Source organism: Echinops telfairi, unplaced genomic scaffold (assembly GCF_000313985.2).
Source record: "Echinops telfairi isolate 266 unplaced genomic scaffold, ASM31398v2 ScPeMD7_23;HRSCAF=83, whole genome shotgun sequence".
Taxonomy (NCBI): Eukaryota; Metazoa; Chordata; class Mammalia; order Afrosoricida; family Tenrecidae; genus Echinops; species Echinops telfairi.
In genome coordinates, this window is record NW_022103920.1 from 80,794,191 (window position 1) to 80,820,021 (window position 25,831).

Here is a 25,831-nt window from a genome sequence, read left to right on the forward strand (position 1 = left end):
CCCTCCCCTCCCCTTCCTTTCTTCCCTAGTACTTCTTTGATATAAAATTCACACTTCATGCTCCTCAGGGCTTCTGAACTCTTTGCAGGAGCGGGTCGCCTCATCTTTGTCCCGCAGAGCAGGGGCTGCCGACCTTGTCCAGTGCATAACCTGCCGTATACCCCCGGAGTCCTTGTTTGGTGCTCGGCACAAAGAAACCATTACAGATTAGGCAGAACTTGTACTTGTTCTCACTTGGAAGATTGGTGTCAGTCTACTTTGAAGCCTGTAAGACATTTTTTTCTGTTTTCTTCAAAGTCTGATGACCCTGATGGATCTGAAATTGAGAAAATAAAACAAGAAATAATTCAGTTGCACAATAGTGTTTTCCAGGAAATTTACCATGAGCAAGAAGAATATGTAAGTAGTTAATATTTTGAAGTCTTGAATCTAGTTTTCCTCTAGAAATTGAATTCATGTATTGGATTTTTGAAGATTACAGCCGTCATCACAAGGCTAGAAATATTCGCATAGCCCTGTTGGTTCACATGGTTAGGCGCTTGGCTACTAATGCAGAAAGTCGTGGTGTCAGCCACCGTGAAGTTCCTGCTTCCGACAGGTCGCAGCTGTGAAAACAGTGGCGCCACTCTACTGTGAAGCTCCCGGGCTGCCGGGGTCAGGATGGCCTTGGTGGCTACAGGGTGTGGTACTGGTAGAGGTGTGATATGTTCGTGTGAAATTTGAATTCATTTCTGATGACAAAATTACTCATGACCAGTGTCCCAACTGTGGGAATTACAAAGAGGAAAAGTCATGATTGTAACTGTACTACTAGGAGGTAACCGAGGTAATCATTGCACACTGTGAATTTACTTCCTTTCAGTCTTCTGTCTGTGTGTTTTTAGAACCGAGACTATACCACAAATAGATTTTAAAAATAATTTTATTTGGGCAAAAAATATATAACAAAACTTTGTAATTGAGCCATTTTAAGTACAATGCAATTATATTAATTAAATTTATCATATTGTACAACCACTGCTTCCAAGTTTTTCAACCCCTGAAACCGACATTCAGTACTCTTAAGTGATGACCACTCTACCGTCTCTCCGGCTCCTGGTGTAATCACTAATAAGTTTCAGTCTCTGTCTGTTTGCCTACTCCAGATATTTCATATAAGTGGTACTACAAAATGTTAGGTTTTTTGTGTCTGATCTGTTTGACACGGCATAATGTTTGTAAGTTCATGTTCTGTAGTATGCATTAGAACTTCATATTTTTTATGGCTGGATGCTATTCCATTGTGTGGATATATACCACATTTTATTTATCTGTTAATGACTACATGGTTGTTTCCACTCTTTGGCTGTTGTGAATAATTCTGTAGTGAACATCGATGTACAAATATCTGGGAGAAACACGTTTGAATACCACCTTTTTGTTTAAAGTCAAGTCATGAAATGATATTCTCCCTTATTCTAAGTGAATATCATTTTAACAATGCTGCAATGAAAGCTTTAATAAGTAGCATAATTTGAAGAATATTAACAAAATTAAACCACTTGGTTTTGGGAGGAAGTTATATCTTTTGTGGACATGGGAGAATCAGTATATTTTCTCTTTAGAAGCAAAGAAGCTGATATTTCCTATCGCATAAATGTCAGAGGAATGAAGTTAGTTACAGAAAAGTACTTTGAATGCAAAATACTACCAAAATAATGACATTTAAAAGTTACGAGTAATTTAGTAAATGTAAATTTAGTAAATTTAGTGTAACTTATATTCACCTATGCAGCCTGACAGCTGCATCCTTATGACTTGAAAAATGTCCACAGTTAGTGTTTAACTGTGTGTGTGTGTGCAAGGATCCTCAATTTCACATTTGCTTCCAAGGGATTTTTGTAGAATTATGCATTCTTTTCTCCTTAATGAAATAGCCACTATTGTAAAATGCTACCATGTTCTTAATATTTTAAGAAATAGTGAGTTTTATGATTCAAAGTGGTGTGTCTTCACTGTTTCTGTACAGTGTTCATGGAAGTGAGTTATAGATACGATTTTAGACAAAAATTGTTTGTTTACATATGCATATAAAGCTAAAGTTGGAAATTAAGTTTTTATTCTGTTAGTAAGATGGTAATTTAGCTCTACAGTGACCCTGCTTTTTTATTTGTGATTTCTTGAAGTATAAGCAAATTGGTGATTATGTATCTGGTTAGGTACATAGTAAGGCAAGTGATGATATTTTTTCCTGAGGAGCAGCGTATCCAAATGGAATATATATTAACGGTTAATATATTTTTCAACCTTAGGCGAAGCTGAATAGCTTGGTACAGCAATGGTTTCCTGAGCTGCCTCTACTTCATCCTGAAATAGGATTACATAAATACATGGTAAACTGGGGTTTCACTGAGACTGCTACTCTGCAGAGTGTGTTCAGAAGTGCTAGTGTTAACATTGTGTGTGGGTATTTTTTTGTATCCTCACTGTAAAAGTTCCTTATGAATAGTTCCTGAGAATTATAGAACTTTTTCTCAAGTCTGCCTTTAATAGTGGCATAGTGGATATTTTTACATTGATTAGCATGTTTTTCCCTTTCCATATGCTCATTCAATATTCAGTATTGCATAGCACTTATTTTGCATCAGAGGTGTTTGTTTATTGAAGTAATAGTAACTAGTTTTTAACTGCTACGTAAAGCATTAGAATAAAAGCAGAATCACGTTAACTATGAGGAATTTAAATAGAGTGCATCTTATAAGTTTAAGCAGAGAAGCTTCTAGAGAAGAAGGTTAAGATAGAGATAACGGTGTGGGTATGGTTTGCTATGGAGGCGGGATTCAAAGGCTGGGACATGAATGTATTAGACAGTTGTGGAGCAGGATTGGTGAACTCTTATGCCCCGGGCAGAATCTGTTAGATTTGTGTTTTTTATGTGCTACCTGCAAAGGATGAGAGAGTGCATGAGATATTTATTCGTTTTTTTCCTTTTGCAGTGCTTTAGCAGAAATTATTTTCTGAGAGATTCTTTACAACTGTCATTAAGGTTGTGCACAATAATCCCTTAGATGTCATACAGAAAGGGATGTTGATATAGACATGTAATTTTATTATCATACACATGTAACATTAAGGTCTCTTAAATTATTAAGCACTTACCACACAGCCTTTCAAGACTTGGCTTTAAAATTATGTGGGTGTTTCCATGGGAATTGTATAGTTCTGGCTTTAGTGACTATCTCATGTAGTATGGTGAGTGAATATTCTGGGACAGTGTCTTGAAACTGTGGAGACGTGTGTTACAGAAAGGTTTGAATCATGTCTTCTGAATCCTTTAATGATTTTAAGGTTTTTAACTTAGGAATCACTCTTTATTTTTTTTAGTAGGAATCATTCTTTTTAGTCACTTGTTACATAATATGCATTATTTAATCTGTAGAAAACATGTTAATAAAATCAAGAAAACATTTCCACAGCCTCTCTTGCGAAAGCTATCCTATGATAAAAGCCTGATTTAAAATGCAAGGAACCTGGTTTTATTAAGTAGCAGACACGTCCAGGAGAATGAACAGGTATAAAGCCATGCTCACGTTTGAGGGTCTCACGTAAAGTAGTTGCAGAGGTGTTACTTAGTCATAATTTAAAAAATTTTCCATTCTAAGACCACAGTTTTTGGTCATGCCATTTTAGTATTTTTGAAAACATAGGAGCTTTTCAAATCAAGTCAAAGTTTCCATGGAACCATGTCTGGTTAGCCTAAGTCTTCCCAGAATCTGTTCTAAATCTGTAATAACTATTCAGTGTATTGGTGTTGACACTTTGATAGGAGCAGTTCAAGAACCAGGAAGTGGAAAAATACAAACTTCTACACGTTTTTATTTTACTGGTTCTTCAGTAAGGTTGACGATGCCCAGTATCTTTAATAACATGTAAAGTAGTTATGATGATGATTTAAACGTGCTGGGATTGTATGGATTCTTCAACTCGCTAACACAAACTTGCACTTAGAACTCTGGTGGTCTTCTCACTCTGAGCTTGGAACGGGATCTTCTTGATGCTGAGCCCTTGAAGGAACTTAGCAGCAAGCGTCCTCTGGTATGTTCTGAGGTTAATGGGCAGGTGATTCTTTTAAAGGTAAGTTTAAGTTCTTCTGTTCTGTGGGAGAATCAGAAGTATAAAAGGGAGTGGTTGTGTTACTTTCCAGGAAAGCAAAGACATACTCTTTGAGTTAACTGGCACCATGATTGTGCATCTAGTTTGTTTGCTAGAACTAATTTTAAGTTTAAAGTTGCCCTTATTTACTTAAAGAACATATGCACTTAACAGGATATATTTGTTTTCTCTTTTAGGGTAAACTTATTCTATCCAACACTTTTTAACGTTTTTTTTTCCTCTTCGAGATCTTAGCTCCTTGTACACAGTGTAATGTCTTTAATATCCTTAGTATATTTTAATTATCTTAATATTTTTTCACTGAACTGAGAAACTGTTGATCGTGATAATTGTATTATTTACTTGGTCTTAGTGGCTGCGAGATAGGTAGAGTTGTTCATTTCCTTTCCTTATTACAGCTTTCAAAACAGAACAGTGGTTCTCAACCTTCCTCATGCCGCAACCCTTTAATACAGTTTCTCATGTTGTGGTGACTCCCAACCATAAAATTATTTTTGTTGCTACTTCATAACTGTAATTTTGCTACTGCTATGAATTGGGTGACTCCATGAAAGGGTCGTTGAGATAGAAGATTTAGTACTTATAAAATTAAAAGATAAAATTAGATATAATTTGTTTTCTATGAAAGTGATTTATTGTGTATATGTTTTAATGATACATAATTACAGTGGCATTTTTAATCTTGGACTTACTAGTGCTGCTTCTTTTTGGCACAGGGCTATTCTGTGGATGTTGACACAGAAGCCAAGGTGATTCAGAGAGCAGCAGAGTATCACAGAGCTTGGAGAGAAACTAGAGAAGAATCCGGGTTACTACCATTGATATTCCTGTTTTTGTGTAAGGTAAGGTGACCAGACGTCTGCTTTTTAACAATTTTTCCTGCGTCCCCGGCGTTTTAAAAAAGTCCCGATTTTTGGAAAGAATGCACAAGCTAGGGTATACGGTTTTCGGCTGCCATCTGGCTATTTTGCCAAGATATGAGTTTTATCAATGGTGTCTGGCTTTACCAATGTTAAAATCTGGTCACCCAATGTAAGGTAAAGTTCTTACACCAACTACTTGCAGAGCCCATTTTATTTAGAACAACTTTTTGTTACAAGTTTTAAAGCAGGAACTCATTCCTCCTAACACAAAGCAAAAAATATCTTGCAGAAATTAATAAATACTAAAAATACATTAAAGAAACATCAGACAGTGTAAGATGTGACAAAATAATTTATAAATTATCAAGGGTTCAATGGGGGAGCGGGGAGGGAGGGGAAAAATGAGGAGTTGACGCTAAGGGTTTAAGTGGAGAGCAAATGTTTTGAGAATGTTGAGGGCAAGAAACGTACAAATGTGCTGTACACAATTGATGTATGTATGGCTTGTGATAAGAGTTGTATGAGCCCCCAATAAAATGATTAAAAACAACAAGAAACCCTAAGGAACATTCTGTTCTATAGGGCCACGATGGGTCAGAATCGGCCCAATGGCTGGCTGTGAATCTATCGGAGCCTTTCATTTCAAGCACTTGAAATGTGTCTGTTCGAAACTGGTATGTGCAGTAAATGTATAATATGCTCACTGGATTTTGAATGCCAAGTATGAGGGGAAAATATATCTGATGTATCGAAAAGAAGAGGCATTTTCACCCTGAGTCACATTCTGTAATGATCTGTTTTGGTTCTTAGTCTGACCCTATGGCTTATCTGATGGTCCCATACTACCCGAGGGCAAACCTGAGTGCCATTCAAGCCAGTACACCTTTAACACCAGAAGTAAGTAAAAGCAACCACCAAAAAACCCACACTACTTCCATGAATGTGTTAAATCAGAAAGTAACACCTAATATTTATGGAGGGCATATTCTCACATGCTATAAACTGTATAATTTTTGATTTGCATTCTCTCATTTAAGTATTATATCAACCCCGTGATGTGAATTATACCATTTTAAAGGTGAGGGAAAATTAAATTGATAGGAATTAAGGGACTCGCAGAGGCAGAGTTGGGACTTGAAGTTAGCTAGCTCTGCTTGGAGCAGTGCTTGGTATTTTGTTACGTGGCAGCTTGAGTCAGAGTGGTGTAATTTTTTACGTGCTTGGCTATAACCGAGGGTTGGGGGTTAGAGTCCATCCAGAAATTCTTTGTAAGAAAGACCTGGGGCTCTGCTTCCTAAACAGAGCATCTATTGAAAGCCAGAGCGCAGTTCCATGACATGCATGGACAGGGTCACTGTGAATAGAATCTCCTGGACGGCAACTAACAACAAATTTAATATTAATAATACTACTGAAAGGTTTGATTTTTCTACCTAGTAACACTATTTCAATTTTTTTCTTTTCTAGTTACATGATCATTTTCCATTTTTCTTCTTAGAGACAGTATAGATACACACACATATATGATACACATCACATATATAGTGACATTTATATAGTGATATCAGTTTAAATAGCTATATATATCACCAGTTTCACCTTCAGGACTTCATTCAGTGTTTAATTCTCTATGCTGCATTCATGGTTTATTTAGTCAAGTTTGGAATAGTCTTTTAATGAGAAATTTGATTAAGTTATGAAAATGATTTGCCAACTTCCTGATTACTTTTGTGTGTGTGTCTTTGTCTATAGGAGACTGCAAAGGTCATGAAAGGTGTGGCGCAGGGCCTGCGTACATTACACAAGGCTGGTATAATCCATGGCGCACTGCATCAGAATAATGTGTTTGCTTTAAATCGTGAACAAGGAATTGTTGGAGACTTTGACTTCAGCAAATCTGTGGTAAAATAGCATTTAAAAATAGATTCTATGCTTCATTTGGTACTACTGGGTAGTAACTGAGCAATGGTACATGATACGGCAATCTATCATAAGGTATTTTTCTTAGTTAAGGTCTATCGTGATATAAGCAATTATCTGGTATCAACATGGTATTTTTTAACTGCTAAGTCTTAGGAGCAGCCTGATGTAGTCGATAGCACTGACAACAACATTAGTTAATTGTTGTATCACTAGTAAGGAATCTCTAGGAAATATGCATGGAAAATCAGGTGCCCATCCTTTTAATACGATGTGCTTTTCTCTCACACACAGATTAACTTTGGAAGGAACCGTTCCTTATATTTTGATTAACAGTGACCGTTCTTAACAGTGCCACTAAGGAACCTTGGACTTTCCCATTTAAGTGGCTGTTAGTTTGCTGCCATGTCAATGCAGAACAGGCAATGTATAGTGATATCAAAGATGGGACAACGTATTGTAATCCCCCCTCCCACCTTGGTACACAGGATAAAAAGGAGCAATTACCTTTTAAATAAAGAATATTTACTGAGATAAAGTTCATCTTAATTGATATACCATAAAGTTTACTTTTCCCCTCAATGGTTTAAATATATTAAGAAGAGTTGTGCAGTCATTACCACAGTGTTTTAAAACAGTTTCTCAATTCTTCTACACACAATTATTAGCTCCCAATTTCCCCCTGACCTCCCCTGCATAATAACCCTAAGGAACTATTAATCTAGTTACTGTCTCTATAGACTTCTATCTACCCTGGATTTCATATAAAGAAAAGCATACAAAAAACCCCAACAACAACAAAATAAAATACAGAAAAACCTCAATCTCAGAGCACAGTACAATAAATTAAAAATGAGCCAAAGGAAAATTTATAACATGTTAGGTTTTAACCTCATTATAGCTACAGTAATCCACTTCCCAATGCACTCTGTCTGAGGGCAGGACTACAGTAGAACCCTGGTATTCGACCACATCAGAACTCGATATAATCAGTTTCCTCGTGAAATGTGGAGAAAAGTTTGTATCGGAGCTCGAACAAAACATCAGAATCCGACCCAACGCATGCGATTCTTGTGAACAAAGCTGATTGTTTCAGTCACTTGGCGTTAGTTGGCATTGTCAGTATGCATTGTTTTACCTTTTGCAGCTGTGTTCCAAGCGTTTTGCTATACATTTCTTACTTTTTGTGGTTTTTTTTTTACTGTTTTTAGATGAAAAACATGGGTCCTAAGAAAGAGATTTTTGAAAAGAATCATCATGAAGAACTGGTTAACTGTGTTCTCGATATTGTTGATGATAATTTAGGAAACCCTTTTAGATAAGGAAACGCCGACAGCAGACCACGTTAAACAGAAGGGACAGAAAACTTGTGAAAAGCAGCTACCAGTTGATTTTGTGGAAGGGAATTCCCTTTCAAACAGTGACTCTCTCCATACCTCCTTTCCACATTGTGTCCACAGATCCAGGTCCTCAGCAATCTTAAGGTGTAGGCCATACTGCAGTTGTTAAAAACTTTTAAATGTTGTGTTTCTTATTTAAATGATATTATTTAACTCTGAACTTATTTACTTTGACATTTCTGTGTAATGTTTTGTATAAAAAGGCAAGGTTAGGGTAAAAACTTGGTGGTCGAGAACAGATTAATACATTTTCAGTTATTTCTTATGGGAAAAAGAGGTTCGGGACTTGACTGCATTGCATCTCAATGCTCCTTCTAGTATGGATTAGCATCGAGGTCCAGGGTTCCATTGTGTTCATATTCCTGGGCAATGGTCTGAGGGAGTTCAGTGAAGGGTTAATCCACGTGGGGCCTCTGCAATTGTTTTTGGGCTTTTACTATCATTCATAACGTTTGGCATACTAGATGCTCCAAATTTAATTTCAAGTACAATTTCTTCCTCTGAACTTGGATTTTAGTGTTTACAATCATTAGATTACACGGGCTGGGGTGGTCCTTCCGTACGGGCTTAGCTGTCACTTCACTTAGACAAGTCTTTAAGACCTCAGATGCTAGTCTTTCTGGCAGCCAGGCACTGTCTGATTTCTTCAGGACACCTTGTGAGAGCACCCATATCTTTAGTGATCACTTTATGAGGGCAAGTATTGAGCAGGGCCACTTGTTAAGAAATAACTTTTTAGATCAGGGCTTTTAATTGTGAGCTAGAAATTCATTTGTGTGTGTGTATTTTCCTGGTCTGTTTTAGAGGCAGCATTATCAGCCTGTTGAGAAATAATTTCAGAGACAATTGGTAATTCTAAGACCCCAGACACTATATCCTTTGATAGCCGGGCACCATCATCTTTCTTCACCACTTTTGTTTATTCAGAGACATTTGGTAATTCTAATAATAGTATTATTAATCTACCCTTGGTATAGGTTTTAAATAACTATTGAGAAAATAAAAATATATACATGTAGGAAGGCTTTTTAGACTAAGATATATGTAATATTCACTTATACAGGTTAAAAACTTCAGTAACTGAAATTAAGAAAACAAAAACTCCATCCCTGCTCATTTACTGAGGCAAAGCTCTCCACAGGACTAAGACTTCACGAAAAGCAAAGAAAGTTAAAATTACAAGTATATGGTGCTTTTAAAGTTGCCAGTTATTCGAAACATTTGCTTTTTAATAAGTCATTTTATTGGGGGCTCTTACAGCTCGTTTTTACCTCTCTCCCTCATAATCATTTACTTTTCAAGTAATAAAGTTCAGAGGTTCTTAGTATAGTCACTAAGTTGTGTATTGATCATTATGTAATGGTGGGTGCTGTAGGTTAATTGTTGGATTGCTAGTAGTTTGAAATCACCAGCCCCTCTGTGGGAAGAAGCAGCTTTCTACTGGGACAAAGATTTAATCTCGTAAACCCACAGGGGCAGTTATACTCTGACCTATAGGGTCGGTATCAAAATGGACTTAATGGCAGTGGGTTTGATTTTGGTTTGGTGAAAAATACCCTTATGCCTATCAGCAATTACTCTCCCACTCTCCTTTCCCTTCAGTGCTTTCTATCTATGGATACGCCACTTATACTGGTATTTCATATGCCTGGAATTATAAACTGGAAGGCCTTCTGTGATATACAACGTTCACTTAGCATAATATTTTCAATATTCACCCATGTAGAATGTATCCGGATGTGGACTTAGCTGATATGTTGTACAGGAGTGACGTAAAAGAAATCATTTTTCTGGTTGAGTAATGTTTCTTCGTACACATAGTTATATTCTGTTTGTATTACTTACCAGTTGATGGGTAAGAAAGCTGGGTAGTTTTTGCCTTTGGGTTACTGTGACTAATATTGCTATGAATATTCATGTACAAATTTTATTGTGAGCATATACTTTCATTTTGTCATTTTGCATTCTCACAAGGGCTCTAATTTTTCTACATTCTTGCCAACACTTGTTCAGAGATTTGTATCTTGATATGTTTCATACTTTGATCATCTACAAGTCATAGGGTGATATCCTTGTATGCATGCATTCTCAGTAGTTTTCATATGATTGAAAAACGAGAAAGTGAAAAAGTAAAACTGTAATCATTTGGAGCATATAGTGTACATGACTATAAACACATTAATACTCCATGTTTGACTCTTCCTCCTTGACACTAATCTGCCAACTGTTATTATTTCCAGAACATAAGACTTACCCATTTAAAAATATTGATTAAATGTACCTTTTGTTCCATTTCCACACCGCTTTCAGATTGATGTATTATTAATAAGGAAGAGGAATTTGAAAAGTAGTTTGTAGTCAGCATCACTGCTTTGCTTTCCACATTTTAAAGGGCACATAAATCACTGGGGATATTGTTAAAATGTTAAGTTTTACTCAGCATTTCTTTGCTGGAGTTATTGTGCATTTCTTTTTTTTTTTTAGTCATTTTATTCAGGGCTCATACAACTCTTATCACAACCCATCCATCCATCCATTGTATAAAGCACATTTGTACATTTTTTGCCATCATTATTCTCAAAACATTTGCTTTCTACTTGAGCCCTTGGTATAGCTTCTCATTTTTTCCGCTCATTCCCCACTCCCGACTCCCTCATGAACCCTTGATAATTTATAAATTATTAGTATTTTGTCATATCTTACACTGTCTGGCATCTCCCTTTACCCACTTTTCTGTTGTTCATTCCCCAGGGAGGAGGTTATGTGTAGATCCTTGTAATTGATTTCCCCTTTTTACCCCCCTCCCTCCAGGATTGCCACTCTCAGCACTGGTCCTGAAGGTATCATCTGTCCTGGATTCCCTGTGTTTCCAGTTCCTATCTGTACCAGTGTACATCCTCTGGTCTAGCCAGATTTGTAAGATAGAATTGGGATCATGATAGTGGGGGGTGCTGGGGAGGAAGCATTTATAAACTGGAGGAAAGTTTTATGTTTCATCGTTGCTACACTGCACCCTGACTGGCTTGTCTCCTCCCCGCGATCTTTCTGTAAGGGGATGCCCCATTACCTACAGATGGGTCTTGGGTTCCCAGTCTGCACTCTACCTCATTCACAATGATTTGATTTTTTGTTCTTTGATGCCTGATACCTGATCCCTTTGACACTTCCTGATCACACAGGCTGGTGTGCTTCTTATATGTGGACTTTGTTGCTTCTGTGATAGATGGCCTCTTGTTCACCTTCAAGTCCCTAGACGCTATATCTTTTGATAGCTGGGCTCCATCAGTTTTCTTCACCACATTTGCTTATACACCCACTTTGTCTTCAGTGATTTTGTCTGGAAGGTGAGCATCATGGAATGCCAGTTTAATAGAACAAAGTATACTTGCATTGAGGGAGTACTTGAGTGGAGGCCCAATGTCCATTTGCTACCTTGATACTAAGCCAATAAATATATGCACATAGATCTATTTCCCCATCCTCATATATAAATATATTTACGTATGTACATGCCTTTATTTAGACCTCTGTAAATGCCCTTTGCCTCCTAGTTCTTTGCTCTGTTTCTTGTTACTTTCCTCTTGTCCCATTATAATGCTCAGCCTTCATTTGGGTTTCAGTAATTCCTCTCGGTTACATTGCCCTTGATCAAGCCTTACCAGGCCTCCTACACCCTACTTACCACTGATTATGGATCACTTGTTGTTCACTTGTCCCTGGGTTTGTTAACACCACTTCCTTTCCCCCATCCCATGTCCCCACCAGAACTGTCGGTCTTGTTGATTTCTCCTCCAGATTGTTTATCCCACCTATATTATCTAGATAGACCTGCAGAAATAATAACATGCACAAAAACAAGACAGCAAAACCAAGCAACAAAACAAAACAATGAGAAAACAAAGAAAAAAAAGAAAAGCCTGTAGATAGTTCAAGGACTATTTGTTGGCCTCTAGGAGTGTTTTCCAGTAGAGTCTGATGGAGTACCATGCCCTGGTCCCAAAGTCTATTTTTGATACTCCCTCAGGACTTCCTTGCTCTGATCCTCTTGTTGTTCTGTTGCACTCCCTTAGTGTTTTGCCTCAGTGTGGTGGGGTCAGATTGGGCGCAATTCCCAATGTTGTCCCCTGTAGGGCTATGGGTCAGTGAGGGATGTCGTGTCTCATAGCAGGGCCGGTCATATGATCTCTGTAATCTGGCTGCTCTGGGCGGGGATATCGTCCTCAAGGCTTGGTGGGCCAGGATGTGCTCCATTCTCTCTTCCTCCCCTTTCATTTGCTCCCTTGTGCTCTGATCAGACATGTCCCTCTCCCTGAGCTGCAGCTACAGTGCTGTCCTCTGATATAAATTCTTCTGGGGGGGAGAAGCAGCTGTCCACATAGTTGGGATTGGGGCTGGCCCCTCTTATTGTGCATTTATAACAAGCTCCCAGGTGATATCAGTACTGCTGGTCTTTGGCCACACTTTGTGAAGAGTCAAGATCAGTGGGGAAAAATAGGTATATGCTTGAGTATAAGCCAACATGAAATTTTCAAACTAAATTTTGAAAGTTTTAGTTGGAAAATTTTGGGTTGGCTTGTACTCAAGTATATACGGTAGCACCTAGGGAATTGTCTTGATAGCAATGCGTTTGGTTTGGACATATCTGCTGTGTGCTAGGCATTGTGCTGATACCTTTATATTTCAATAACTCTATAAGGTGAATGATATTTTCATTAAAAGAATTAATTTAGATTCAAAGAAGTTAAAAAAGTCCAAGGTCACACAATAAAAGAAAGCATGAGTTTCAGCCAAGGTTTCTCAGAAACCATGGTTTATGTCCTTATCATTGATCATCCTGTGACATGTTTGAAGTAGAGTCAGTAAGGAAGGAAAATGCTTTGTAGAATTAAAGTTTTTTCATTTATAATATTGAAATTTTACTTAGAATTAGAAAATAACATTGTTATTTGCCCTTAGGAGACTTTTTTTTTTAAAGAGTACCAAACCAGATAATCAACAGTGGTTTTGATTTTACTCAAATTCATATTATACAAAATATAACAAAATTATCAGTGTTGATTTTATGAGATTGATTTTTAAGAGTAGTTTATAAAGCTAGGAATTATTTGAAAACAAGATGGTATATATTTTATTAAAATTATATAAAATAGACTCATGAGAAAATGAAATTCACTATTCATACAGTTATTTTAAATCTTTTTCTTTTTTTAAGTATTTGCACTGCCAAAGTGAGTACACAAATTTTTGTGTGTGTGCATGTGGATTGAATGTAGAATACTCCACAGAAAACCAACTTAAACTGTATTGTCTCTAAAATATTAACAATGTCTTTGTAGAGCCAGCGTGCTTCAGTGAACATGAGGATTGGTAATTTGAGTTTGCTGTCGCCTGAGTTGAAGATGGGACAACCTGCCTCTCCAGGTTCAGACTTGTATGCTTATGGCTGCCTTTTATTGTGGGTATGTTGCTTTTAAATTAAACTTTAAATAGATCAATCATTTATATACATAATTCAGTTTGTAAAGTGATGTTTTTGTAGTGGTTCACTTCAACTGCTACATAAAAGTGGTAGGTGTGTAGTGAAAGTTTGAATTTCTATTAAGTTTATCATAAAGCATTGGTTTACTTCCTTCTCTTAGTTACTTGTATCTTGGGTCCTTTCCACTAAGTGAGTGGACAAGTAGTCTACGTGGCACAGGGTTGTCTTAGTTACAGTACAGGCAAGATTAATAAAGAAGGTGTTTTGTCCTATACTTATCAGGCAGCGATTCATTCATATGTGGAAAATAGATATTAAATGAGCTTTAGGTGAATGTGTCTGCATTTAGTGTAAACCAAATAGCTATTTCCCATCTGTACCTTAAATTTTTTCTTTGACTCATGATCAAATATTAAAAGGCAAATAAGCCTTTTCTCATTCTGTTCACCATTACCATTACACTGGAAGCATAACCCTAGGAATAATACACCGTATATAGATCGCTACATATAAAGATACAGTGAGTTTGTTACATACTTGCATGTAACTGACTGTTACATACATATAGTATCTATGTGCTACATAGATACCATGCAATTCAAATAAATAATCTTAAAAAGTAACAAAATTGGAGGATTTACACTACTTGATATCAACTTACTAAAATTATGGTAAATCAAATATTTCATCCTGTCAAAAGTGGAAAAGTTGCAAGACTCAGAAAAATAAGGCAGTTCTATTGAGTTCTGACTCACAATCAAGTGTCTTAAAATTGGATAATGATTTTTATTTTTCAAATTGTTTTAGATGTTGTGGTTCCATGTGTAGTTTAGAAACAGATAATCTCTGCATATAAAAAATCTTCCTTGGATTTTGGTGGCTTTTGTTTAATCTGTTGATAAATTTTGGAGAAATTTGACATCTTGGGTGGCATATTGGTTACGAGTTGGGCAACTATAGCAAGGTCAGCAGTTTGAAACCACCGGTCACTCCATGGGAGGAAAAAGGCTTTTTATACCCAGACAGAGTCTCCCAATCCCACAGGGTGAGCTCTACCCTGTCTTACAGGACCACTGTGAGTTAGAATTGACTGGATGACCTTGAGTGAGTTTTTTAATGTATCATTTTTCTATTTCTTTCATCAGCATTTTATTGTTTTGAACAGATACTATGCATGTTTTGTTAGATTTTCATATATTTTCTCTTTTTTAGCTGTTAAAAATGGTATAGCTTTCTTAAATTTCTCCTCATCTTTGCACAGGCAGGCTCTTTTAGTTACCTATGCCAACAACCTGTAGTCTGTTTTGACTCTTCTAACTCCCTCATCTCTCATATCTAGTTGATTGCCAAGTCTTACTGTTTTTATTAGATTGAAGATTCTCAGTTTATTCCCCCTCTCTCTTAGACTGCGGTGCTAGGTGAGGATATCATGCCTCACCAGGCATGCTTTATCGGTCAGCTAACTTAATTTAAAGTCTTCATCTTTCTTTATTTTGATGCATGACAGGACATAGTGTGAGAAATTTCTGGTGTCAGGGTTCAGTCAGGAAAATACAAGCCATTGCTCCATACATTGTAGGTGTAGAGGGTTTTAATACAGGACTTAAAAGTTCTCACATCCATTAGAAGGTCTGGGAAACGAAGGCAACAAAAACAACCAACTTCACGTGCAGCAGTTGGTTCTTAAGATGCTTGCATTTTTATTATTAGTCATCTCAATCTCTGCCTGAAATGGGCTATTTTGACTGTTTACATTTGTGGTGAGTATGGCTCATTTTAAAATTATGCTATTTGGACATTACTTGGATCTGATTTGAATAAACTGGAAAAATAAAATTTAAACAGTAGATATTTGATATTAAAAATTTTTGAGGTATGATAATATTGTCATTATGCCATCAGAGACTTTTTCTTTTAGAGATGCTTACTAAAATATTTCCAAATGAAATGAGATAGAAATGATACTTAGGGTGCTTTGACTGCACTTCTTGGGTTGTCGTGAAAAACATTGAGACAGCTTTATGAACCTATGGAAGCTGCAGTCAAGAAATCAAATGACTGGGAGGCAAAGGGCATTTATAGAGGTCTAGATAAAGACATGTACATATGCAAATATATTTATATATGAAGATGGGGAAATAGATCTATGTGCCTTTATTTATAGGTTTAAGTATTAAGGTAGCAGAAGGACATTGGGCCTCCACTCAAGTACTCCCTCAATGCAAGAATACTTTGTTCTATTAAATTGGCGTTCTATGATGCTCACCTTCCCTACACAACTGCTGAAGACAAAGCGGGTGAATAAGCAAAAGTGGTGAAGAAAGCTGATGGTGCCCGGCTATCAAAGGATATAGCGTCTGGGGTCTTAAAGGCTTGAAGGTAAACAAGCGGCCATCTAGCTCAGAAGCAACAGAGCCCACATGGAAGAAGCACACCAGCTTGTGCGATCACAAGGTGTTGAAGGGACCAGGTATAAGGCATCATCAGAACAAAAAATCTTACCATAGTGAGTGAGGGGGGCAGTGCAGAGTGGAGACCCAAAGCCCATTAGTAGGCCACTGGAGATCCCCTTGCAGAGGGGTCTCGGGGAGGAGACAAGCCAGACAGGATGTGATGTAGCAACGATGAAAAATACAACTTTCCTCTAGTTTCTAAATGCTTCCACCCCCCACACCCCACTATCATGATCCGAATTTGACCTTGCAAGTCTGGCTAGACCAGAGGATATACACTGGTACAGATAGGAACTGGAAACACAGGGAATCCAGGGCGGATGATCCCTTCAGGACCAGTGGTGTGAGTGGTGATACTGGGAGGGTAGAGGGAGAGTAGGTTGGAAAGAGGGAACTGATTACAAGGATCTATATGTGACCTCCTCCCTGGGGGATGGACAACCGAAAATTGGGTGAAGGGAGATGTTGGACAGGGCAAGATATGACAAAATAATAATTATAAATTATCAAGGGCTCATGAGGGAGGAGGTAGGGGGGATGAAGGGGGAAAAATGAGGACGTGATGCCGGGGGCTTAAGTGGAGAGCAAATGTTTTGAGAATGACGAGGACAATGAATGCACAAATGTGCTTTACACAATTGATGTATGTATGGATTGTGATAAGAGTTGTATGAGCCCCTAATAAAGTGATTAAAAAAAAAGAAATCAAATGACATATTGCATTGAGAAAACATGCTGCAAAAGACTTCTTTCAAGTGTTAACAAGTCACTATGAAAGCTATGGTGTGCCTGACCCAAGCCATGGTCTTTTCAGTCACTTCATTTGCATTCAAAAGCTTGGTGAAGAATATTGACTATGACAGGGACTGTCAGAAGAAAGGGCAAATCTGTCTTGGAAGAAATACAGCCAGATGCTTCACTTAGGACATATTATCAGGAGGAACCAGTCTCTGGACAAGGGTGCCCTGCTTGAGGTAGAGGGGAGCAAAAACTGAGCAAGATTGTCAATGAGTTGGATCGACACAGTAGCTGCACCAATGGGCCCAAACGTAGCAGGACCAAGCGGTTTTATTCTATCGAGCTGACTTGATGACTCCAGCAGTACTACCACATCAACTCTGCTTGAGACCGCATGGTCTGGAACACATGATTACTATGGATATTTTTTATTCTGCTAGAGTTAACGTACCCACTTTAAGTGGGCTTTTGTCTAATCTTTAACCAGCATCTGAAGTTTTCAGATTCTATACGAACAATATTTTTAATTTTTTCCAAAACCATTTTATTGGGAGCTCTTACAGGTACACCACTCCATAGTTGAATCACATCAAGCAGTATAGTACAATTGCTAATATAATTAGTTTCAAACATTTTCTTCCTTCTTGGACTCCTTGATATCAGCTCCCCTTACTCTGCCTACCCCATACCTCCCTGGAACCCTTGCTCTTCTTGTGTCTATAGGGTCATCAATCCTGCTCTTCATACACCGAAAAACAAAACCAGAAATTTAAGAGGACTACCAGCAATGACAAAATACATAATAATTTATAAATTATCAAGGGTTCATAAAGGAGGGGGAAGTGGGGAGGGTGGGAAAAATTGAGGAGCTCATACCAGGGGCTTAAGATGTAAGCAAATGTTTTGAGAATGAGGGCAACAAATGTACAAGTGTGCTTGACATACAATGGATGTATGTATGGATTGTGATAAGAGTTGTACAAGCCCCCAGTAAAATGATTAAAAAAAAAAAAAAGCTCAGGACACATGATATCCAGGTCAGATAAAGCCCTCAGGAACAGAAATGGGAGTAGGGATACCAGGAGCATAGGGGGAAGGTGGGGGGAAAGGGAGGAAAGGGGAACCGATTGCATAACCATTCCTGCCCTCCCCCCACTCTGGGAGACAACTGAAACCATGGGGGAAGGGAGACAGCAGTCGGTGTATGATATGAACAAATAATAATTTATAATTTAATCAAGGGGTTATGAGGATGGGAGAGGGAGGAAGGGAAAAAAGAGGATCTGATACCAAGTGCTCAAATAGAAAGTAAATGTTTAGAAAATAATGATGGTAACATGTACAAATATGTTTGATACAATTGATGTATGGATTGTTATAAGAGCTGTAAGATGATTTTAAACAAAAAAAGATCAGGAGAAAAAAAATAAATCCCACTGTGAAAAAAACAAAACATAAAAAATACTGAAAACCATATCAGGCCCAAAGTATATCAGAGGGTGGGGGGGATCAAGTGACAGGTTTTAACTGTAGGAATCATCTTTTGGTGTGTGGGAAATGTATTAATTCATATTTTCTTTTATAGCTCTCTGTTCAAAGTCAGGACTTTAAGACAAATGAAGATGGAATCCCAGACGTGGATCCGTTTAATCTGGTATGTGATCTCTTTGGTGTTCACTGCTAACTGAGTACTGGAGGTTCAAACCTGCCAGCTACTTATTAGACTTAAAGACCTTATGATCTGCTCTTACAAAGATGACAGCTTTTGGGAAACCCTGTGGCTCAGTTTTGTCATGTCATGCGTGGTCACTGTGAGTTGAAATTAATTTGATGGCACACAGCAACAATATTTACTCCCTTCCCACGAGGAGTTCCTGAGTGGGACAGATGGCTAGTGGCTGAGGTGACTAATTGAAAAGTTGGAAGTTTGAATCGCCCTGAGACACCTGGGAAGAAAAACCTGGCAGTCTCTTTCCAAAACAGTACAGAACACAATACTGCTGTCCCCAACGGGGCTGCCCACAGTTGGAGTCAACTTGATAGTAACTGGGTTTTAAAACATATTCTGTGAAATTTAAAATTTAAAAACACATTAGAAATGATAAAAATGACTCTTAGGGGATGACTGTGCTTCTTGTGTTGTAGTGAAAACAGAGGCAGCTTTTGGGAGATACTGAAGGGCTCTCCCACACTTTCTGGCTATCCCTGTAGAGTGGAATAACAAAGATGTTTGAGGATGATTCTCAGCCTGTCATGGTTATCCTCAAACATCTGCAAGGTCTCAGCCCGAAAGCTTGCTTCGTAAGTGTGTAAGTTGAGAGACCTTGTTAAATGGAAGCCACAGACTTAAAAAAATCATTTTATTGGGGGCTTGTACAGCTCATCTCACAATCCATCCGTTGTGTCAAGCACATTTGTACATTTGTTGCCATCATTTTCAAAACATTTTCTTTCTGTTTGAGCCCTTGGTATCAGCTCATTTATTTTCCCCTCTGCCACAGACTTTTATAATGAAATCACCAAAGCGACATCCCACTGCTTGGTGATTTTCTGTTTCTTAAGAGCAATTCCCTAAATCCAGCCCACACTCAAGGGTGGGAATTCTGAGCCATTTTAGTGGGTGTATCTGCTGGCGGTGTGCGAGGAGGTGCTATGCTCTGCTGCTGTTGATTCTATGCTACTCGGTTGATTCTGACTGATGGTGAGCCTACATGATAGAGTAGAACTGCCTCAGCGTTTTCCTCAGCCTCACACGTTGCAGATGCTTACTAAACATTGGTGGAATTTTTTTTTCTGTTGACTATTCTTTATGTGCAACTCTTGTTCTTGATTCTGCTTTGTTTGTCTCCCTCTGTATCTTTAATTCCTCTGGAATTCATGTTTGTATGAAGTAAGCATCGACTTTTCCCTTCTTTCGTATGTGAACACATAGTTGAGCTGACACCATCTGTTTAGTACTCCTTAACGAATTAGTTATTAATATTACCAAATAATACTGTCACTTGTGTTGTGTGTTAAATTTCCATATACGCACGGACCTGTTTTTCCTTCTATTTTACTGATTTGTCTATTAATCGCTCTGCCAGTGTGACACTGTTTTAAATAGCATAGTTGTGTGGAGGGCTGCTGTTTTTCTCTTTTATGTTTCGTCTCCATAGTGCCTTGACTGTTACTGGCGTTTTATTGTGTCATATGGATTTTAGCATCAGCTTAAGTTCTCTGGAAAAACATTGTTGAGACTGGAATAATGCAAAATTTATAGGTGAATTTGAGGGAGAATTGCTATTTTAATGCTACGTTTTTGTGGTTCGGAAAGTGATGCTTCTCCATTTATTTAGGGCTTTAATTTCCATTTTAATGGATTATATTGATTTTTTAATTATTTTATCATCTTTCTAACTGGGTTCTCACAATCAAAGCATTTTATCATTGGTTCTTAATTTGATACACAGTATTTTAATTTCCTTAGCATTGAAAAATTGAATGTGTCTTAAATTCAGTAAAATATGATTATCTTTCATATGCTTATCTTACAACATAACAGTTTGAAATAACACTGATATTAGTACAAATAGTAGGGTTACTAAGTACAATTTAACATATTGTACTTTGAAAGTCTTTATTTTTGACTTGTTACTATCCCATTTTATCTGTAGTCCATTAAGGTAACTTGAAATAATTATTTTCTTTGTGGTTTGTCCCTGATATATAGTCAGGACAATTTCTCACATAAAAAATTTTTTTTAGGACCTACCTGTCTGTTCTTTAATTAGGTTTTACCAATTCATAAAATTTTATAACATGTGAGAAGGAGACAATGACTTATTTTTAGTATGTTATGATTTTATTTTTCACATTTAGATATTTGATCTATTTTACTTATCCTGCTATTTGGTGTGAGAAATCAAAAACAAAAAACCTAAACTCATTGCCATCGAGTCACTTCTGACCCAGTGACCCTAAAGGACAGGGTAGAACTGCCCCTTTGGTTTCTGAGATTTAAATCGTTATAGGCATAGCCAGCCTTCTCCCTTGGAGTGACTGGAAGGTTTGAACTGCTGACCTGAAGGTTAACCCACCCAGTGTGTAGTCTACTACAATTGAATTTTATCTTTATCTACTATCCAATTTTCCAATATCTCATACTCTTTAAGAGTTAGTCCTGCCCTGTTTGAAATGCCACCTGGTTTATATGCGGACTTCATTTGTGCGTTTGCTTATTCACACTCCAGCTTTTACTTTTAGAGGGTTCCCACTATCATTTAATACGTGACAGAGCTAGTTCTTTCCTCATTGCTATTTTTAATCATACTTTTTTTACTATTTTTGTTTATTATTTTCTTTTTGTTAAATCATTTTATTAGGGGCTCATACAACTCTTATCACATTCCATACATACATCAGTTGTGTAGAGCACATTTGTATATTCATTGCCCTCATCATTCTCAAAACATTTCCTCTCCACTTAAGGCCCTGTCATTGGGTCCTCATTTTCCCCCTCCCTCCCCGCTTCCCCCTCCCTCATGAGCCCTTGATAATTTATAAATTGTTATTTTGTTATATCTTGTCCTGTCCGATGTCTCCCTTCACCCACTTTTCGGTTGTCCGTCCCCCAGGGAGGAGGTCACATGTAGATCCTTGTAATCGGTTCCCTCTTTCCAACCCACTCTCCCTCTACCCTCCCAGCATTGCCACTCACACCACTGGTCGTGTAGGGCTCATCCGCCCTGGATTCCCTGTATTTCCAGTTCCTATCTGTACCAGTGTACATCCTCTGGTCTAGCCAGACTTGCAATGTCGAATTCGTGTCATGATAGTGGGAGCGGGGAGGAAACATTTAGGAACTAGTGGAAAGTTGTATTTTTCATCATTGCTACATCACACCCTGTCTGGCTCGTCTCCTCCCCGAGACCCCTCTGCAAGGGGATCTCCAGTGGCCTACTAATGGGCTTTGGGTCTCCACTCCGTACTCCCCCCATCAGCTTATTATTTTCTAAGTGATCTCTGCATTCAACAAGGATTAAGAGCCATTGTATTTTTATTGCCATCATATAAACTAAATATAACAGTAAAAATCTTCACCTCTACAATTGGAATCTTTGTATGTGTGTGTCCTATGATATATGACTATTTGTACAAAATAAATTTTGTGCTTTCTGAAGGGATGCATTAATTGTCTTCATGAGGATTTTCAGTTAAATTTGTATCTGGTAAAGGCAATATTTTTAAATATATGTGAAAACATATACTCTATAGAGAACAGTATGAACATTGGCATACATTAATTTAGACAATATATACTGAATGTCTACTATCTTCCAGATACTATGCTAGTTGTTGGGCTTGGAGTGGGAAACATGAAAATTTCGGACCTACAGGATCTTAGAGCTTAATATCAGGGATACCACAATATCCAGGTGGTTTCTATCAGTGTGCCATATTCTGGTTGTGATAGTTATAGTGGCCCGTCATAAATTACCATAATTATGAAAGGAGCCAGAATTTATTATGGGCCACTATTTCAAAGCATGTTAACCATATTGCCTCAAGTGAACGCCTCTATGATGTTGCTGTTCCATTATTGTCATCTCCCAAGTCCCCTACATTGTCTCCCAACCAGAACATGGCACACCGATAGAAACTGTTACTGGTTAATTGTGTGGAAGTAGAAGGAGATAATTTCAAAACTGAAGCCAGAAATAGTTGATCAAATGAAACAGGGTTATAAGCTCTTCCAGGCAAAGGAAGCACAATGTGAAATGTCCACAGTGCTAAGCTCTCTCTTGTGTCTTATAAAAGAAGGGAAGTGGGAGGTCATGAAATATCCTGTGGTTTTGAGACTATTTGGTTGTGATTTTCTTTTTTTCCTTTCCATTTTACCCTGTACTTAAATTTTTTTAAATTTCTGGAGGTACCATTTTTCTGATAAAATGTTGAATTCTGTAAGAGTCTTCAATATTAGAAAAAACTGGACTTAATTTATATTACTGAGCACAAGCATATTTTTTTCTGAATTTCGCTTATGATGTATTCTTTTGTTTCTTTTAGCGTTGGTTTTGCATCTAAAACTTTTTTTTCAAAAGGAAGAAAAAGTAAAAATTTTATATATAGATATACATATAGGTGTATTTATGTGTGTATATATACACATATATGTATAAATGTAAGTACAATAAGGATGCAGCTGGACTTTGGGCTTCTACTTAAATCTTACCTCAGTACAAGAACACTCTGTTCTAATAATGTGTCAATGTATGATACTCATCTTCCCGACATGATCACTGAGGGCAAAATGGGTACATAAGCAAATGTGGTAAAGAAAGCTGATGGTACCCGGCTATTAAAAGATATAGCGTCTGGGGTCTTAGAGCCTTGAAGTTAAACAAGTGGCCATCTAGCCGAGAAGCAATAAAGCCCACGTAGATGAAGTACTTCAGCCTAGGTGTCCACAGGAATAGGTATCAGAAATTCAAAAACATGCAATCAGATTGACATGAAGGAGTGTAGACAAAGTGGAGACCCCAAACCCACCTATAAGATAATTGCACAGTGCTGCACAGGAGGGCCACAGGGAAGGGATGATATATTGAAACACATGACTATTCTCTACTTCTTTAATGTTTCTTCCCCTACGATTATGGTCTTAGTTTTACCTCATTAATCTTGTGAGACCTGTGTATGTTCATTTGTATAGTTAAGGTTGTTCGATGCATGAAACCCAAGATCGATAAACCCTTCAGAAATAGTATTGGGAGTAATGATTCCCTGAGGGTATGGGAAGAGGGGGACAGGGGGAACCAATAGCATTGATGACTGTATAACCCCCCCACTCGAGGGGAATGAATAAAAGAAGTGTAGGTGAATGGATATATCAGATGGTGTAAGATATGACAATATATATATTTTAATATAAATTCATATTATTCAAGATATATATATATGGGTTCCTGGGGGCGGGGGAGGGAAGGGGATAAAGGGGAGTTGATATCAAAGTGCTCATGAAGAAAGGAAACGTTTTGACAATTATGGTGGCAATAATTGTACAATTATGCTTGATCTAATTGAATTGTGGATTGTAATAATATCTGTTAGAGCTCCCAATAAAATGCTTTTTAAAAAATACCAAACTCTTTCATTTTTTCTTTTCAGGATGAGCATGTCAAGTCCCTCCTTTTTAGCTTGATTTCTTGTAGAAGCTCAGTAACGGCTGATCAAGTTTTGAATGCTGAATACTTTTTGCCTCCAAAGGTGGCAAACACATTTCCAAATGCAGTAAAAGATACTGGATGTACTGAATATATAGAGGAAGAAGAATTCAAGATGGACAACTTGAATAACTATAAGGAAAAGACAAAAATTGATGAAGCCAACAACTTTGAAGGATAGATTGCTGTTCTATTTTTTGTTGCAGATGTTTATTTTAAAAAACTGTTTAGTTTGGTTAAATAGAGAAGAAAAAGAAAAGAAATCTGGAACTGTTCTGGAACCAGTTGGTTGTGTTTTGGTAATTAGGTTGTGAAAAATAAAAGATGTTTGACTATGCAAAAAACATTTGTATACTTTGCATATGTAATTTTACTTGGAGGTCTTGGGAGAAAGGAACCAGGTATTCAGCTTTGCTCTCCCAAGATTGCCCCAGACCCACATCAGCGACAGTTGACCACAGAGGTGTGATCTCTCACCTCATATTGCACAATCTCCCAGTGACCAGAAGCCAGGCCCTGTTGCTCCCACCCACCTGGTCATGGGACAGGGATAGACACATCTCCCACTGCCAGTGCTGTGTCACTTTTTTTCTTTAATTCTCTTCTCTTTCCCTACTTTTACTTTTTGTCTTTTCATTGACCTCTCCTTTTCTTTTGATTCCCTGGAGTAGGTGCCCCTGTCCTGCCTCCCCTGCGTAACAGCATCTGCTTAAGGTCCGTCCTGATAGGAGGAGGTGTGCGCTTTTGCGGAGAGTCTATTTTTCTGCTGCAGTTATGTTTGGGAGCTAGCACTTTCATCATGGACTGTTTCTCCCCCACCCCCTGCCTCATTTGTCCTTCTTAGTTCTGCCATCCTCCCACTTCTTGTGGTCAGCAACACCCGCCACACCCTCCCGGATGTGGTGTACACTCGTAGAGTGAGCTCTGTGGTCCAGCTGCGCCTATGACTGCTGGCTAGGGTGGCGCCACTTCTCCCGCACTCTTGCTCTTAGTTCTTCCACTTTACCCCCTTTGTGTTTTCTTTTTCCCTCCTGTTTTTCTTTTTATCCTACTTAGCAAATGCCCCACCTACAACCATATCACATCCACATTCAGTGGCACCCATCCTGACCTTTGCATTTGGCAGTGTGTGCTCCTATGGAGAAAGCACCATATTTCCACTGTCATTATGTTTGGTGGCGAGTACTTGGCACCAGTACACTGTCACCTTTCAAAAATTGTTCACTTACCCCTTTTTTTCCCTCCTTAGCTTGTCCCTTTTCTCCCTGTTGATTTTCTCACTTTCTTACTTACCACTTCTCATTCTCTATCTTTCCCCAGCAGTCAGGAGCCAGCAGCACCTCCAGCCTTAGCTGCCACAACTGCTGCTCCATTCTGATGAGTGCCACCCTGCCCTTCGGCACCATCGGACCAATGACTGACAGCAACCAACACCCAACCAGAATAGCAGTCCCATCCTATTGCTTGGATATATTAAAACAAATCAGCATGAAAAAAACCAACATATACAATAAAAAAAAAACTAACACAGTAAGACCACAGTGTCTGAGAGACAACAGGTAACTTCAAAGCATGGGTGCGCACATATACACATAGACATATACTCAACTAGGCCAAGATC

The 25,831-nt window shown here is 38.0% G+C and overlaps 1 protein-coding gene across 1 annotated transcript in view; it reads left to right on the top strand.

The window, feature by feature from the left end:
* STK31 (serine/threonine kinase 31) overlaps positions 1–24,540 on the top strand; it is a 79,734-nt gene extending 55,194 nt beyond the window's left edge. The window contains exons 16-24 of the mRNA XM_004702844.2: positions 298–399; positions 2,292–2,372; positions 3,988–4,113; positions 4,869–4,994; positions 5,826–5,912; positions 6,768–6,917; positions 13,672–13,794; positions 18,591–18,659; positions 24,155–24,540. Coding sequence (XP_004702901.1) covers positions 298–399; positions 2,292–2,372; positions 3,988–4,113; positions 4,869–4,994; positions 5,826–5,912; positions 6,768–6,917; positions 13,672–13,794; positions 18,591–18,659; positions 24,155–24,391 — 1,101 coding nt within the window. The 3' untranslated portion in view covers positions 24,392–24,540. The remainder of the gene's footprint in view (positions 1–297; positions 400–2,291; positions 2,373–3,987; positions 4,114–4,868; positions 4,995–5,825; positions 5,913–6,767; positions 6,918–13,671; positions 13,795–18,590; positions 18,660–24,154) is intronic.
* Positions 24,541–25,831: the final 1,291 nt, after the last annotated feature.